Below are 16,804 nucleotides of genomic sequence, written 5' to 3' on the forward strand. Positions count from 1 at the left end.
CTAAATATTCAATAGTTTTACCGGATATGCACATTATAGTTCGCAATTGCTATAACATATGAAATGTGTCTGAAGAAGTACTCAATTAAGGTTAACTCAAACCTTTTATAGATCTTGAGCAAAGTGTGATATTCACTAACTAAGCTTACTTGAAATTCACTAGCTAAGCTTACTTAAATTGGTCATATCACTGCATGATGATGTTCCTTTCTTGATGTACAATTTTTTTTTCCAGTTAAATTAGCATTACATTAGTAGTTTTATTGTAGTATATTTGCTAACTGAAGGTTAAATTTTGTGGATGTGATTCGTATTAAGATTATAATAAGTGTTAGTTGGTAATAAAATAATTCTTACTGGGGGACATAATGAGAAATATTGATATATTTTCAAAATAAATTACAAAACTAATTATATAGAAGAAAAATAGAAAAAAGACGAAACCCAACCCTCGGATAAAAAAACCTTGAGGCACCACCACCATCTCTCCTGTCTTCTTCTTCCTCCTCCTCTAGCTGCGCCGCTTTCTCACACTCTTTGCGTCGTTCCTTCAGGTAGGTTTGTTTCGATCTCCACGCACTTCTTCTTCTTCTTCCTAGCATAAATTTTAAGCCAAGAGCTTCCTTCCATTCTCCCGTTCTTCCGTAGGAACTTCACATTAGATTTAATTGTAAAGTTGTAGATTTGGGAATCCAATTGGTTTTGATAATTAGGTAACCGAACTTAACCGTAATTAATTTCTCCGAGAGGGACTTGTCTTTGTAGTTCTCACTAACTGATTCGCCTTATAATAAGGGGATTCTGATTTAACTAACTCTAGGGTTCTGATTTGATTCTCGTTTTTTTTTAAGCAGGAGCTCGTCACAATGTCACGGAACAAGGGTTTGGCAGAGCAAGATCTTAGTAAATTGGATGTGACTGTGCTTCATACTCTCTCTCCTGAGGTCATTTCTCGCCAAGCTACAATCAACATAGGTTAGGTTTGCGTACATAGCAAGGCTTTTTCTTTTTTTTAATATTTTTTCTCTCTATTAAGTTATGTCAAACAAGCTAACCATTGGGACAATAGTAGAAGCTAAAGGCTATAGTGTTATGTTGTCTCAGGAACCATTGGGCATGTCGCTCATGGAAAGTCCACTGTTGTCAAAGCTATATCTGGTGTCCAGGTAATCTGACTGTGGCTTTTTTTTCCACATTTTATTGACCATGAGTGATTTGAATCTGTGCTATAATTTTGTTACTAGATCAGTTGATTGATTGAGCAGCATGGACTCACTTGTATCATTTGTATTATTTTTCTCTTTCTTGTGCAGACTGTTCGTTTTAAGAATGAGCTGGAGCGTAATATCACCATTAAGCTTGGATATGCAAATGCCAAGATTTACAAATGCGAGGATGACAAATGCCCTAGACCAATGTGCTACAAGTGAGTTTTTTTCTTGCAAATTTGTTTTTTTTTTTTAACATCTTCTAATATAAGGTTGTGACGGAGAGTCTTTAACAATGTATGTGTTATTGTAGGGCATATGGAAGTGGAAAGGAAGACAACCCACATTGTGATGTCCCTGGATTTGAGAACTCCAAGATGAAACTTTTGAGGCATGTGTCTTTCGTCGATTGCCCGGTATGATTAGTTTTTATGGCTCTCTTCATTCTCCTTAAAATGCTATTTCCATCTGTTTTTTTTAATGCATCTTACTGATGTTATTGTGCTCCACCTGCATGTTTTTGCTTCTGGTGTCTTGTTGGGTGGAGGGTTTAAAGAGAGAGGATTGATTGATGTGAAAGCATTTGATTTCTCCACTCTTGGCTTTATTCTTGTTGATGATCTTCTTGTTCTATTCGTCAGGGACACGATATTCTCATGGCGACCATGCTTAACGGAGCAGCCATCATGGATGGTGCACTGCTTCTTATCGCTGCAAACGAAAGCTGTCCGCAACCACAAACATCCGAACATCTTGCCGCTGTTGAGATTATGCAGCTCAAGCATATCATAATCCTTCAGAACAAGATTGATCTTATCCAAGAGAACGTTGCCATTAACCAACACGAGGCCATACAGAAATTTATAATGGTTCAAGTTTCTTCTCTCATGTTACGTCCTCATTTCATCAGTTGGAATATGGTTTAGGGAACTTGGTACTCATATTTGTATCACATCATGTTTGCAGAACACTGTGGCAGATGGGGCCCCAATAGTCCCTGTTTCAGCCCAACTGAAATACAACATCGATGTTGTATGCGAGTACATTGTGAAGAAGATCCCAATCCCTAAGAGGAATTTCATTTCACCACCAAATATGATAGTGATTCGGTCTTTTGATGTCAACAAGCCCGGGTTTGAGGTTGATGAGATTAAAGGTGGAGTTGCAGGTGGAAGTATCCTAAGGGTATCTATCTCTCTCTTTATCTCTCAACTACAACTTGCTTATATGCCCCCTTCTAGCTTCATCAAGCTTTGCATATATGTATCACAGTATGCAATCGGTGTCTCTAACTACATTTTTTATTTATTTTTGTAGGGTGTTTTGAAAGTGAACCAGTTGATTGAGATCCGACCTGGAATTGTTGTGAAAGACGAGCGGGGGAACCCAAAATGCACTCCAATATACTCACGCATTATTTCACTATACGCGGAGCAGAACGAGCTTCAGTATGCAGTGCCTGGAGGTCTAATAGGAGTAGGAACAACAATGGACCCAACTCTTACTCGTGCAGATCGTTTGGTCGGTCAAGTCCTTGGTGAAATAGGCTCCCTTCCTGATGTGTTTGTTGAACTCGAGGTAGGAGAGATACTCTACTTCTTCAGTCTTCTTCTTTGGTAATTAATTAGTTAAGTTGGGTTAATGTAAAAAAGATAATCTCTGGTAGGTCAACTTCTTTCTTCTACGGAGACTGTTGGGAGTGAGAATAAAGGGATCGGAGAAACAAGGGAAAGTGACAAAGCTAACAAAGGGAGAGATTCTGATGCTCAACATTGGTTCCATGTCCACTGGAGCCAAAGTAGTAGGAGTGAAGAACGATCTGGCTAAGTTGCAACTCACCGCTCCGGTTTGCACGAGCAAAGGAGAGAAAGTGGCTTTGAGTAGGCGTGTGGAAAAGCATTGGCGTCTGATTGGTTGGGGTCAGATCCAAGCTGGAACCACCATTGAAGTTCCTCCTTCACCTTTCTGAGCTCCACAAATTTTATTAAAACCCTCAAAAGATAATAAAAAGTCTTCTTGTTCATTTGGGGTTTTTTTTTGGAGAGTACCTATTTTCAGATATATTTGTCACTGCTAGTTTACTGTGTTTTTTTCTTCCTTAGATGATTATTATTTCTTTTTTTGTCTGTTGAAATGGAATTTTAATTTTACATAAAAAAAATATAGAAGATGGTTCAATCAGTGGACCAACCCTTGTAAAAACCGGTTTGGTTTGTTCGGTTAAACCAGACGATTTTGTTTATGCGTTCTCCACTCTATAAACCCTATTAGAAAAGCAGAAACAGTCACCAGATTGGCGATGGCGGAGAAAGGAGTGGAAACAGGTGAGAAATCTCTAAAGGAGAAAGGGAACGAGTTCTTCAAAGCTGGGAACTACCTAAAAGCCGCAGCTCTCTACACTCAGGCCATCAAGCTCGATCCTTCTAACGCTACTCTTTACAGGCAAAGTGTTGTCTACCTCTTCTTTGTTTGTTCTAACAGTTTTACGATTCTTATTTAGTTTCGAATCTAAATTGTTGGGTTCTGATGGGGTTTCCTTCCATTTTGAGCTGAGCTCTTAGAAGATCTGATTTTTGTTCTCTTGTGACATATGTTAGACCTTAAAAAGATTGTTTAGGTATATTATTATCCTTGAATGGCTGACATTTCGGCTATATTTCAAACGACAATTTGTGATTTAAATGTTGCTAAACTTTTTCTTTACCCGATGGTGCAGTAACCGAGCTGCTGCCTTCTTGAGTCTCGTTAAGCTTAGCAAAGCCTTAGCTGATGCTGAGACAACCATCAAACTCAACCCTCAATGGGAGAAGGTATATTTATATATATGTTCAGACAAGAGACCGTTTCTTGTCTTTTTTTTCTTTCCTCTATGGTTTCTGTTCTGTTTCTTCCACAGTGACATGTAATATCAGTTATGTAAACAAGTTTGTTTTTTTGTTCCGATCTATCTTTTTCAGGGGTACTTCAGGAAAGGTTCTGTGCTTGAAGCCATGGAGAAATATGATGATGTAAACCCCCTTTTTCTCTTTTATTCTTTTTGCTTTTGATTTACAAAAGCTGTAATCATAAATATTAATAATCTCTTTTGATGATTGCGACAGTCCTTGGCTGCATTTGAAATGGCTCTACAGTACAACCCACAGAGCGCAGAAGTCTCAAGAAAGATCAAGAGGCTCGGTCAGCTGCAGAAGGAGAAACAGAGAGCTCAAGAACTCGAGAACTTGAGGTCTAATGTCAACATGGCCAAGCATCTTGACAGCTTTAAATCTGAACTGGTTAGTTTCCTCTTTACTCCCAAGTGATGTTCAAAGAATCACTGAAAGTCTTTCTCCCTGCTTTATTCATCTCAGATTCTGATTTTTCTCCATCAAACACTTTCAGTCTGCAAACTATGGAGCTGAAGAGTGTTGGAAAGAGATGTTTTCTTTTCTTGTTGAGACCATGGAAACAGCTGTCAAGTCGTGGCACGAGACATCTAAAGTGGATAGTAGAGTCTATTTCCTTCTTGACAAAGAGAAAACACAAACCGATAAGTACGCACCAGTAGTCAACATCGATAAGGTATTAAAGAAGTACATGAGAGTGAGAGAGAGAGAAAAAATAAAAATAAAACCTTCTTGTCTTTCTGCTAACAGTATAGGTTCATTGGCAGGCTTTTGAGTCACCACACACACACAGTAACTGCTTCACATATCTGAGGCAATACGCAGAAGAGTCCTTTTCCAAAGCTGCTTGCCTAGTGACATCAAAGAGTAGTATATCTTACCCGCAGGTGAATCCTTTTTTTGCTTTGCTAAAAGTCTATTTTTCTGGTTTTATATTATTAAGGACTGATAGGGATGACTATCTCTTGTGTCGTCAGGTGTGGAAAGGTCAAGGCTCAAGGAAGTGGAAGCTCGGACAAAACGACGGAATCTTTGTTCAGTTTGAATCTCCATCTATTCGAAATGTTTGGTTCATTCCTAGCTCGAAAGAAAAGGGGCAAACATTATGCAGGTTCTTTCTCTCTCTCTCTCTCTCACTTGTCCTCTTCTTGGTTACGCAATGAGCTTTGTGAATTTACTAATGACTTCACACAAGCTTTTGTAACTTGACTTACTGGTTGGGGGTTTGATTTCAGGGAGCCTCAAGGTCTAGATATCGGTGCACATGAGATTCTCCCTCGCATCTTCAAGGAAGTATCGAAGAGCTCGTAAGGCCATTTATTTTGTTGCTGTTTGCTTCTCAACTCTGTATCCAGATTTTGATCAGTACTGAAGAAAAAAAAGGAGTTTCTTGTGTGTTTGTGCTACTCAGACAATTCACCTGTGTTGTTTTGTTTCTTACTTGAGAGCTTTTTATTTTATGTCCTGAAGTGTGAAAATCCAATGTTTACGTCCAGTATTCATCATTTACATACACACATGTTCTGCTAAGTTAGAGCTAGAACCATGTGAAAGCTTACCGTGAACAATATTCTTCTGTACAGATCGATTTTAGATTTTAGTCCATGTGTACTGTTTGATAAATTAATGGGCCTCCTATTGAGCCAAATTAGGGGTCTACAGCTTCTTAAGCTTACGGGAATCACAGCAAATCATGTCGTGTAAACTTGTTTGTTTCTTCGTTTTGTCACGTCCAGTGTTCGCATCATCCTTCTTTTCAAATTTTTATTTAAACAAAAGATAACATCTATATACTATTAAAGCAGAATCCCTAATAGGATTCTGCCATTGATTTTCAATTTATTTACCATGATATGCCATTATTATTTTTTCAGAATTTTTAAATTAATTTCACCCATTAAAATTCAGTAAATCGAAATCAAATATTTTCAAAACCAATCACATTGCAACAGTTTCCATAATTAACTCCATAAGCCATAAAATCATAATCAAACAAGGACTAAACGAACTTATTGCATTTGGAAACTTCAACCATTTCCATATATTTTATGTTATCTCCTCCATTAATAAATCAAAATTTCCCATATGGTATAGACTACATATATATAAATTTACGTTACTTTCTTTTCAAATATCTATTGCGATGTATACATCTATATTTTTAAATACATAACTTTGGGCACGAACATATTTAAAATACATCATTTACCAAAAAAAAAATTCCAAGTTAAATCACAACAATGTTATTTATATGTTAGCTCTAAAATGCGGGATTGCATTAACGAATTATTAATTTTGGAAAAATGATATCAAATTTATCTTTATATTCAAACTTTTAAATTTTATTTATCATTAACAAATTATTTAGTTTTTCTAAAGATTTAATATAGATATCGTAACAACTTCAATGATTTTTAATAAAAAAGATTTAATTAATATTTTAACAATAAGTACACGGTATACATATATCTATACGAAATAACATAAACCGATTTATATGTTGTTTGGAATAAGAAATTTTTATTTTTTTTCATAATTAATATATATTAAAATTTTAATTTCCCAATGTATATTGAAACAAATTTTGATTCATATATTATATTTCCTATATTACCTTATGTTATATATGAAAGTAGTTAGGATATTAGGCTTCAATAGATTCCACTAGTACTACATTAAAATATAAATTTCGATAAAGAATTTAAACTATCGAGATGGACACACTATAACTGTACGGGAAACTCATGAATCTCATCGATCCATGGATTATTAGTCTTTTCCTTGGACGGATCAATACTTCTCAAAGCTCTCCAAACCGCACTATTACACTTAAAACCTGACCCAAAACCAATCTGCCAAGTCTTATCTCCTCTCTTAATCCTCCCTTTAGCTTCAATATAAGCAAGCTCATACCAAACCGAGCTACTCGAAGTGTTCCCAAACCTATTCAAAGTCATCCTCGAAGGCTCCATCTGCCATTCGGAAAGATTCAAATTCTTCTGAATCTCATCGAGCACTGCTCTTCCTCCTGCGTGGATGCAAAAATGCTCGAAAGCTAGCTTCATATCATAAACATAAGGTTTGATTTTAAATAATTTTTGAGACACGTGTGTCGCCAAAAATAGAAGTTGTTCGGACATTGGTAGGACTGACGGTCCAAGAGTGGTAATGTTCGTTTCGAGAGCTTCTCCAGCGATTTTCATTAGGTCTTTTGATAGCGAGACACCGATTTTGCTGTTGTTGTTCTTATCTTCGCGATGGTAAGCGCTGTTGAAGGCGTTGTCGTCAGCTCCTTTGTGGGTGCGGACAGTGTGGAGTAGTTGATACTTTGAGAGGCAGCGGTCGGAGGAGCGGTTAGAGAGGAGAACGGCGGCGCCGCCCATTCGGAAAATGCAGTTTGAGAGAAGCATTGATCGGTCGTTGCCTGTGTACCAGTTTAGGGTTATGTTCTCTGTGCTCACTACTAGTGCATACGAGTTTGCTTGAACCTGCATGAAATTAAAGTTGGAAAATATATATCTATAAAAAATCAAAGTTTTTATTTTACAAGTATATATATATATATTTGTGTATAATTTTTTTTATAATAAATTCGTTATATGTAAATTGTATGTCAATATTTACGGATTTCCGATATGATTAGTAAATATTATATGTGGAGTGACGGAATAATTAATGAAATGTTTTTTACAAAACAATATGTCGATATTCTTAACATTGGTTTTTCTCTTAAACATTATTATGAAAAAGGATTCCCATTTAGTTATTCACCAATGAGCAACGAATTTAAACAGATTTTCCTTTTTTCTAGTTTCTAGATTAGAATCCAATATGTAATTTTAGGCATATTTTTGGTACTTTTCACAATTTTGCTATTTTAGTGTTATAAATGCAAAACATGAAAGGATGTTAGTGGGTAAGTAATATCATGAAACTTGTTAAACACATGCATTTCACCATATGTGAGACTTTACGTGTATTTAGATTTTATGAAATTTATACTCCTAATAATTTTAAATTTACGTGTATTTAAAAAATATATTTTTGATTTATTTTATTAGTTAATAAATAGATTGTATATTTCAAAAAAATAAATTTCCTGAATTATTATTCTTTTAAAATTATTAGTTATAGAAAATATATATTTATAGTTAAAAATTGTTTTTAATATATGTGTAAAGCTGGAGTAATCTTAACTAGAGGGGATAAATAATTACCTGAAGAAGCTGTTTAACGAGATCAATGGAGATAAGACCAGCACTACAACCCATACCACCAAGATTATAGCTCAAAATGTTTTCTCTGAGCTTATATTTATTCACAATCATAGCCGATAGAGAAGGTGTGGGATTAAACAAGCTACAATTCACCACAAGTATCCCAATATCCTTAGGCTTCACTCCGGTTTTCTCAAGCACTGCGTCTATAGCTCCAAACATAACCGTCTCAGCTTCTTTTCTAGCTTCAGACATAGAAGGATTCGGCGGGACACGTAAGAGAGCCTCCGGGACATAAGTCTTCTGCCCTAAACCGGAACGTTCAAGGATGTTTTGTTGGAAAGCGAGGTTGGCTTCTGAGAAGACACCCGCACGTTGAGACCGATCCATGAATGTTTCTCGAGTGCATATAAGAGAAGGGTCGGGTTTGTAGCAAGCGAAATCGAGGAGGAAGATTTTACGAGGACGGGTTGTGAAGTAGATGGTTAGAAAGATAAGCACAGTGGCGAAGAGAGTGGATGAGAGGAGGTGGTTGTATAAGGGAGTGTGATTAGTGAGGTTGAAGATGAAGGAGGTTGCAGCGAGGAGGATGTAGACGGCGTTAGATATTAGGTAATGGTAGCCGAGTTTAACGTATTTGAGGCATACCGAAAAGAGGAAGTTTGAGAGTTTTTTGTTTGTTACATCAGATAAATTATTGTTTGTCTGCTCGCTTTGAATGTGATTCTCCTTCATGGTAATTGGTAGGTATTTCGTATTCAAAACTAATAAGACCAGCAAAAACTTTATCAGAAAAAAAAAAGACCAACAAAAACGAGGGTGTTCAGTGTAGGGAGATAACTTATGAGTTATGACCTAAAAGTGTGGAGAGTTATTGGCAATTTATAGGCAAATTATTAGAAAGAGGAGGCAGTTTAATAAATGTAGTTATGTTATGTATTCCCATGGTTTATAGGCAAAGAGTATTCATCTTTCCGTTGGTTTTTAGTTTATGATTACAATTAAGGAATATGTTACCTAAGTGCGATCCCAACAGTCTGCGATAAAATAAAGAGAAATTTCAATACACCTGAATAGTTGTCAACAAAGTTTTGGTAGATATTATTTAGAATGTTGAAATTGTGTGTGGAATGAGTCAAGTCAAATATATAATAGGTTGAATAACTTGTAAAAATCTAAAATATAATAATATATATAATTAATATAGTTAGCATAGAATAATTTGTAAGAAGCATATATAGTTATTATGATTTATAAAAATTTAGAGTATTATCAGACTCGTCCGTTTTAAAGCTGGTAAAGCATAAGGTCTAGGCCACCAGATAGATAATAAAAGAAAATTGAAGCCATATATTTAAATTATTTTGGTCAAGTGACTTGACTTTGTTGTTGTAGGCATACTTCTGGTGGGAAGCGTTCGAGCTCTTGCTAATGCTATGAACATAATTTAGATTTTGTCACTTATTATTATTGTTATCATTTTAGTTTGTTTCTACTATATTTTCATCACCCTATAAAACCAAATACATTTTATTTTCCTCTCATATCCTCATATATTCCATTCTTTATTTTTTCTTTGAATCTTTTAAGTTTGACTAGTCATTTTCTGCACACTGTTACTGTATATGGTTTTCAAACTTAAAACAATAATTTTCCAAAAAAATCTTCTAACATACTATTAGAGACTAGATTAGTAAACGTCAAAAAAATGTAAGTAAATTCAACATTTTTAATTAATGATTCATACTTTTGAAGTTTGAGACTAATCTTTGACATATACAACCTATTAATTTTACAAATAATAATTTAAAAATATAAACCAATTTTACTGCAATTGGACAATTTTCAAAACTGTATAAATGGGCTGGGCCGACGTAAATAGAACTGTATTATCCATTTTCTTAACTATATAGCCAGGTTACTGGTTAGTGGTTAGGTTCTCAGCAACTATTTATGGTTTATAGAGTTTAGATTTCAACTCCGGAAACCGAAACAGAGCGAACACTAGTTGGGAAATCGGCCAATTCATATATCAACAGATAGTCGCGGTCCCGATCAGTACATAAACTCGGACTCTGTGCAAATACATACATCAACACTCAATTAATTTAAATTCCATACACGAACTAACAAAAATCGGCTTTTACATATATTGACTATTTTTCCGTCAGTCAAAAATAACAGAATCTGAGGTGGCAGTTTGACTTGCTTACGTGGATATTACATTTATTAAAAATTATTTAAAAAAGTACTTATCTTTTGCGGGTGGGAGGACTCGAACCAGGGTTGGGCACCAAACAGACTTATGTTCCAACCACCGTGCTACGTTATCATTGTTGTTACATTTCTATGATGTATTATTTATACTGATTAGTTTACATTTATTATGAAATTTATTTAAAGGTAAAACTTATTTGGGAAGGATATGAGAACTCAAGCTGCATATTAAACTTAACATACGGATAATCATTGTGCCACACCAATTTTCTAACTGTGTTTATGATTCTTTATTTATATCTAATTTATTATTTGACTTGAAAACGTTCTTTCAAATCTATTTGTTGTTTTCAAATTATGCATACAGTTTTTTTTAATTATATGAACTGGTTTGTTAGACCAAAACAAAATCCTAAATATTTAACTATAACCCCTAAATATTCCATTAGATCACGAAATTAATGACAATTTGTTAGACCAAAACAAAATCCTATATTATTTGAGAAGTGATTTTGCCACATGTCTTTTCTACAATCATTTTTACAAAAATAATATGACATGGCTACTAAAATTGATGACATAACTTATAGTTTAATATGACATGGACATGTATATTTAATGTTAATTTAAATCTTATGTAAACTTTTTAAAATATTGTAATAGCTCATATATTACATTTAATGTTGATTTATATTTTTGAAAATATTTTTATAATATGTAATAACACATACATCATCATTAAAATAAATATAGTCAAATATGACATTAAAATTTCGAAATATAATTTGATTCTATATTTTAAATTATATAATTTTATTACTAAAATTTTCAAAAAATGTATACAATTTGTTAGAAAAATATAAAATTTTAATCGTAAAATCATTAATTTCTTATATATCTAAATATTTCTTATATATTAATTTCTTATATATCTAAATATTTTATAAATACTGTTTAATTTTAATTTTTGAGAGTTATGCAATTTTATACAAGTTTATTTAATATATTTAATTAAAATAAAAAGATAAAAAATCTATCTAAGATTATAATTTCAAATATATACATGCATATTCTTAAATATAATTTTAAATAAAATCAAATTATTTTTTATTTTAATTTTTAATTAAATCAAATTTATATTAAAATATTGATAAGAAAAAAAAATCTACAATATTTAAAAAATTATTTATAAATATAATTTAAATTTATCAAAAAATATTTTAAATTTTTTTACTGCATATTGTGCAGGAGAACACTTAGTCTAACTACGTAATAGTTGAACATATAAATAACTACAAAAGAATATATAACCGAAATATCAAATACAATATATTAATAATTTAGATATGTATTTTGATTTGTTAAGTTAATAATGAATTGGTCCAATAATAAACTAGTACAATAAGATAAATATTCATAATAAGTTTTAACCTTTAATAATTTCCAAATAAATATAAATTGTTTAGATATAAATAGAACATCATAGGGAACATAACTAATAAATTGATGTAAACTAATCAGTATAAATAATACATCATATAAATGTAACAACAATGATAACGTAGCACGGTGGTTGGAACATAAGTCTGTTTAGTGCCCAACCCAGGTTCGAATCCTCTCACCCGCAAAAGATAAGTATTTTGTTTAATAATTTTTAATAAATGTAATATTCCCCTAAGCGAGTCAAACTGCCACCTCAGATTCCGTTATCTTTGACTGAAGAAAAAATAGTCAATGTATGTAAAAGCGGATTTTTGTTAGTTCGTGTATGGAATTTAAATTAAATGAATGTTGATGTATGTATTTGCACAAGGTCCGAGTTTATGTACTGATCGGGACCGCGATCCTCTGTTGATGTATGAATTGGCCGATTTCCCAACACTAGTTCATCCAAAAGCACTGCTTTGATATAAGAAAATAGCACTCTCAATTAGCATTTAGCACGATTTTAAAAATTTGAATTTTGGTAGATACTTGAAGTTTATTGCGAATATACTATTGTTTCCACCGAGTATAATGGCCGGCGATCTTATATGCATAACAAGATACTGAATGTCCACAAAAAAATAACAAATTACTGAATTTTATATTATTATTCTCATGATGAGCATAATTACAGATTGATTTTATATAATATTATGTTCAAAGATTTATGGCTATAATATCGTATGGAAATTGTTAAAATGTTCTTTTTTGCAACTACTATTTTTTGTCTTATAATTTGAAGAGATAATATATTTACCGGTCAATGTGAAACGCGATCCATCAAGTCACTTGTATGCTTGTCTCATATCTCCACGATTAACCTGTCTTATGGATTCCAAATCAACGTTGATAAAGTTTTGGGGATCACCCAAATATATGTTTATAGATCCCAATATATTTGATTACCATTTTACGAGGATTATAAAGGAGAATTTTAATAAGAATAAATTATAAATTAATTAGTCTCTCCGAACAAATAAATATCATAAGTTGTCCAAAAATTATTTATGGAGTGTGGACCATCGGGAGAACCGCAGAGATAATGAATAAGAAAAAAAATCAAAATTATTTATTAACACAACCGAAGTTTAATTAGTCAATTAATTAACAACTACTTTTATAAATTAAAGTAAAAAATATACATTCCGAGCAATGTACTATAGTTAGCCCCCACCACAAGGCTATATTGTTAGGAGTTATGCCAACATTCAGAATATATATCATGAGCGTCTAGTGACAGATTCTCGCATATTTACTTTTAAAGTATGAAGTTCACAAACAATATATTTAAGTGAATATGATCATTACAAGTGACTAATTAATTAGATAACATTCATTACAGCAATAGTGACGTGTGTAGAATCAGGTATGTGTTTAGAAGCTCTAAACGAAATAATGAATGTATGTAAGCTGGTTTTTTTTTATTTTAAAGAAATGTAAGCTGGTTTAGGATAATTAGTTTTGAAGTCTGAATTGTAGTTACATAAACTATCATTTTTGCAAAATATATAAGCTATCATTTTGGGTTAGAGTTTTGAGATAATACCAATATGTATGAAAATATGTATACATCATATATGAGGTTTGCAGTATTTATATTTAAATAAAATGACAAAATCACTATATTCTATATGAAGAATAGAATATGGAATATAGTGACTATACAGTGTTACAAAAAAATATAGTGACTATATATACGTAAGACTGATGTAAATAATTGCTTATGTGTAAACTGTAGAGCAGGCGTTGACGTAAAGTAATTTGTTTGAGTCTCACAAGAGTAGTAGCTTTCACATAAAATCACAATATACCGTTTAGTCAATGTTAACTTAGCATTTGGTTTTGTCGTTTTAACTGCATGCATGCATGTCGGTTGGCTGCACTCTTTAAATGCGAGAAGTATATTCCAACAACTAATTTGAATAAGGAATTTATAAAGTAAAGGGAAAATCAATCAAATGATCATTTTGTGGTAGAATGTTTAGAGTTGTGGCCTTGTTGTGTCCATATGAAAATACACCTGGTCCTCACACATTCTTATCTAGCAAGTTAAGATGCAGACATATATACCTTTGATAATAAGTCATTTATTTCGACATGATACCTTTAACATACGAATGTATATGTATTAATATACATGTTAATTAATACACACATCAATGGTGGTCTCCATCTTGAACAATAAAAAGGTGGTTTCCATAAATTCATATATTCTTTGTGACTATTCATATATAGATTTGGTTGCATGCATTAGTTCAGTCTCATTAAAGTTTCACATACAATCCATATATGTATGCCGGCGACTTTTTTTTTGTGGTCATGTAAGTTCACCCTAGAACTCATATCATACATTCACTGTTTACTGTTATCATGTGAATTCCATAGTGACTTGTATATATTTGATCAGATAAAGTAGATACAAATTAATAAACACGACAAAATGATATATAAGACAACGTGACCCAACAAAGTTAACAAAAATTTTGGGGCTTTGTTGATTTGAAAACTCATGCAGAGTTTTTGGGATAGAAACAAAAGGAGAAAAAGTGGTAAAAGAGAGGGATGTAGACAAATCAAGGAACAACAGTAGGGTTTAAGATGTTTTTGCTTCTAAATTTTATTGGATGTAACTTGTCCTTTCATCATCTCCATGTTTTCCTTCTTCTCAGTAATTCAAAATTTGGTTTTGGAATTTATGGTGATATTCTACTCTCTCCACTTTTGGATTTTGATGCCACTCATGTCCCCTCTCAATTCTCTTAAAATATAGAATATACAGTATAATATTTTAAAATTAATACTCTATAAATTAATATATAAAATCTCTATAAAATAATATAATTTTTATAATTTCAAATTGAGATTTAAGTTCAATTAGTATGTAGATAAATTAATAATTTCTATAAATTAATAAAAGATTATGATTTTAGTGTAATTTCAATATTATTAATTTATAAAAGTTTCACCGTATATACAAATACAAATTTTCTTATTATTATACTCTAATTTCGATATAATATATACTTTTGCCGGCCATGAAAAAATCTTCTTTGAATATTTAATCGGGTTTATTAGGTACATATACACAAGCTTTGGGTTTTCTTTTCCGGATAAAGTTATAACGTTATCTTCTTCGTTTCTTGAATAACTTTTTTTTTTTCGTTTCTTTGAATAACATTATAGCCTTCCATACGAAATCGATATAGACATATAGTGAATAGCCATCACATCACATCATCTTCGTTAACATCATATATCAGATCACCTTAAATCTGTCTCTCATTCTCTTCTTATCTTACAACAAACGGATTTTCATCCACGAAAAAATAGATGTACCAATACCATTCATCAGAACATCTAGAAACAGATATTTTATAAACCAAATAACATGGCTCTCATATCAACTGATGGATGCCACACAAAATGTTATGTATTCCCAAAAACATATAATGTACGTATTTTGTTTTTAACAATCGATTTAATCTGTAAACTATAATGTTCCTGCTACAAATACAAAGTGGTGTTTATATTATATATGCATATTTATATCTTCAAATACAAACGAGTATTGACTCGTCTGTATATTTAAGGTCTGTTCGTTTCTCCATCTGAATGAGTTATCTGGATGGAGATGAGAGTTTTGTTCGTTTAGACATTAAAAGTACAAGTCATTTGAATGGTTCATTTGAATGAGTTTTAAAAATCTAGGCTTAATTTTTAGAATGGAGATGGTCCATTCAAATGATCCAAATTGGACCATTTGAATGGAGATGATCCATTCAAAATAACATAATGTCTATTATACCCCTTATATAATTTACAAAATTAAAATTTAACTTAACATTATTTTCACTCACGAAAAATGAGAAAACCACAAGACATATTTTCTCACCAAAACTACGAATATTTTTTCCGCCAAAACCCAAAAAATGCATTTTCTCGCCAAAACCGCAAAATGTGTTTTTTCACCAAAGCGCGTTTTCTCGCCAAAACCGCAAAAACATATTTTCTCACCAAAACCAAAAAACGTGTTTTTCCGTCAAAATCGCAAAAATGTGTTTTCCCGCCAAAACGTGTTTTCCTGCCAAAACAACAAAAGTGTGTTTTCCTTATAAACCGCAAAAATGTGGTTTTCCGCCAAAACCGCAAAAACATGATTTCCCGTCAAAACCGCAAAAACGTAGTTTCTCGCCAAAACCGTAAAAATGCGTTCTCCGCCAAAACCACAAAATACAATTTTCCACCAAAACCACAAAATTTGATTTCCCGCAAAAACCGCAAAATGCGGTTTCCCGCAAAAACAGCAAAATGCGGTTTCCCGCAAAAACCGCAAAATGCGGTTTCCCGCAAAAACCGCAAAATGCGGTTTCCCGCAAAAACCGCAAAAACGCAGTTTTCCGCCAAAACCACAAAATTGCGGTTTTCCGTAAAAACACGTTTTCTGCCAAAACCGCAAAAACGCAGTTTCCCGCCAAAATCGAAAAATGTGATTTCCCGCAAAAATCACAAAAATGTGGTTTCCAGAAAAAACCTTTAAAACGCGGTTTCCCGCAAAAACCGAAAAACTGCAAAAACGGCAAAACTGCGGTTTTCCACAAAAAACGCAAAACCGTAGTCTCCTGTAAAAACACATTTTCCCGCTAAAACCTCAAAACGCATTTTCCCGCTAAAACTCCAAAAATGTGTGTTTCCGCCAAAATCATAAAACTGCAAAATGCAGTTTCTCGCCAAAACACCTTTTCCTGCCAAAATGCTAATTTTAAATAATATATCAGATAAAATAATTAAAATT

At 32.8% G+C, this 16,804-nt stretch overlaps 3 protein-coding genes across 6 annotated transcripts; 2 read left to right on the forward strand and 1 right to left on the reverse strand.

The window, feature by feature from the left end:
* The first annotated feature begins 418 nt into the window (after nt 1–418).
* LOC108818970 (eukaryotic translation initiation factor 2 subunit gamma-like) lies at nt 419–3,389 on the forward strand. Of its 4 annotated transcripts, none has more exons than XM_018591936.2 (9): nt 419–554; nt 855–975; nt 1,105–1,166; nt 1,314–1,426; nt 1,522–1,624; nt 1,850–2,077; nt 2,175–2,393; nt 2,526–2,786; nt 2,875–3,389. In XM_018591936.2, the coding sequence occupies exons 2-9, from the start codon at nt 867–869 to the stop codon at nt 3,175–3,177; spliced, it is 1,398 nt and encodes a 465-aa protein (XP_018447438.2). In that variant the 5' UTR covers nt 419–554; nt 855–866; the 3' UTR covers nt 3,178–3,389. The 4 variants fall into 4 exon arrangements, with proteins under 4 accessions (XP_018447438.2, XP_018447440.2, XP_018447439.2 ...); XM_018591938.2 differs by having other exon boundaries at nt 439–558; XM_018591937.2 differs by having other exon boundaries at nt 445–554; nt 852–975.
* An 82-nt stretch (nt 3,390–3,471) lies between these two features.
* LOC108819067 (uncharacterized) lies at nt 3,472–5,591 on the forward strand. Its single transcript, XM_056992742.1, has 8 exons — nt 3,472–3,650; nt 3,925–4,018; nt 4,166–4,216; nt 4,310–4,483; nt 4,590–4,769; nt 4,861–4,980; nt 5,071–5,204; nt 5,329–5,591. The coding sequence occupies exons 1-8, from the start codon at nt 3,508–3,510 to the stop codon at nt 5,402–5,404; spliced, it is 972 nt and encodes a 323-aa protein (XP_056848722.1). The 5' UTR covers nt 3,472–3,507; the 3' UTR covers nt 5,405–5,591.
* Nucleotides 5,592–6,816: 1,225 nt separating this feature from the next.
* LOC108821098 (3-ketoacyl-CoA synthase 2-like) lies at nt 6,817–9,137 on the reverse strand. The gene is made up of 2 exons (XM_056992496.1): nt 8,311–9,137; nt 6,817–7,581 (listed from the first exon to the last, which is right to left on the reverse strand). The coding sequence occupies exons 1-2, from the start codon at nt 9,043–9,045 to the stop codon at nt 6,817–6,819; spliced, it is 1,500 nt and encodes a 499-aa protein (XP_056848476.1). The 5' UTR covers nt 9,046–9,137.
* Between the last annotated feature and the right edge of the window lie 7,667 nt (nt 9,138–16,804).

Source organism: Raphanus sativus, chromosome 8 (assembly GCF_000801105.2).
Source record: "Raphanus sativus cultivar WK10039 chromosome 8, ASM80110v3, whole genome shotgun sequence".
Classification (NCBI taxonomy): Eukaryota; Viridiplantae; Streptophyta; class Magnoliopsida; order Brassicales; family Brassicaceae; genus Raphanus; species Raphanus sativus.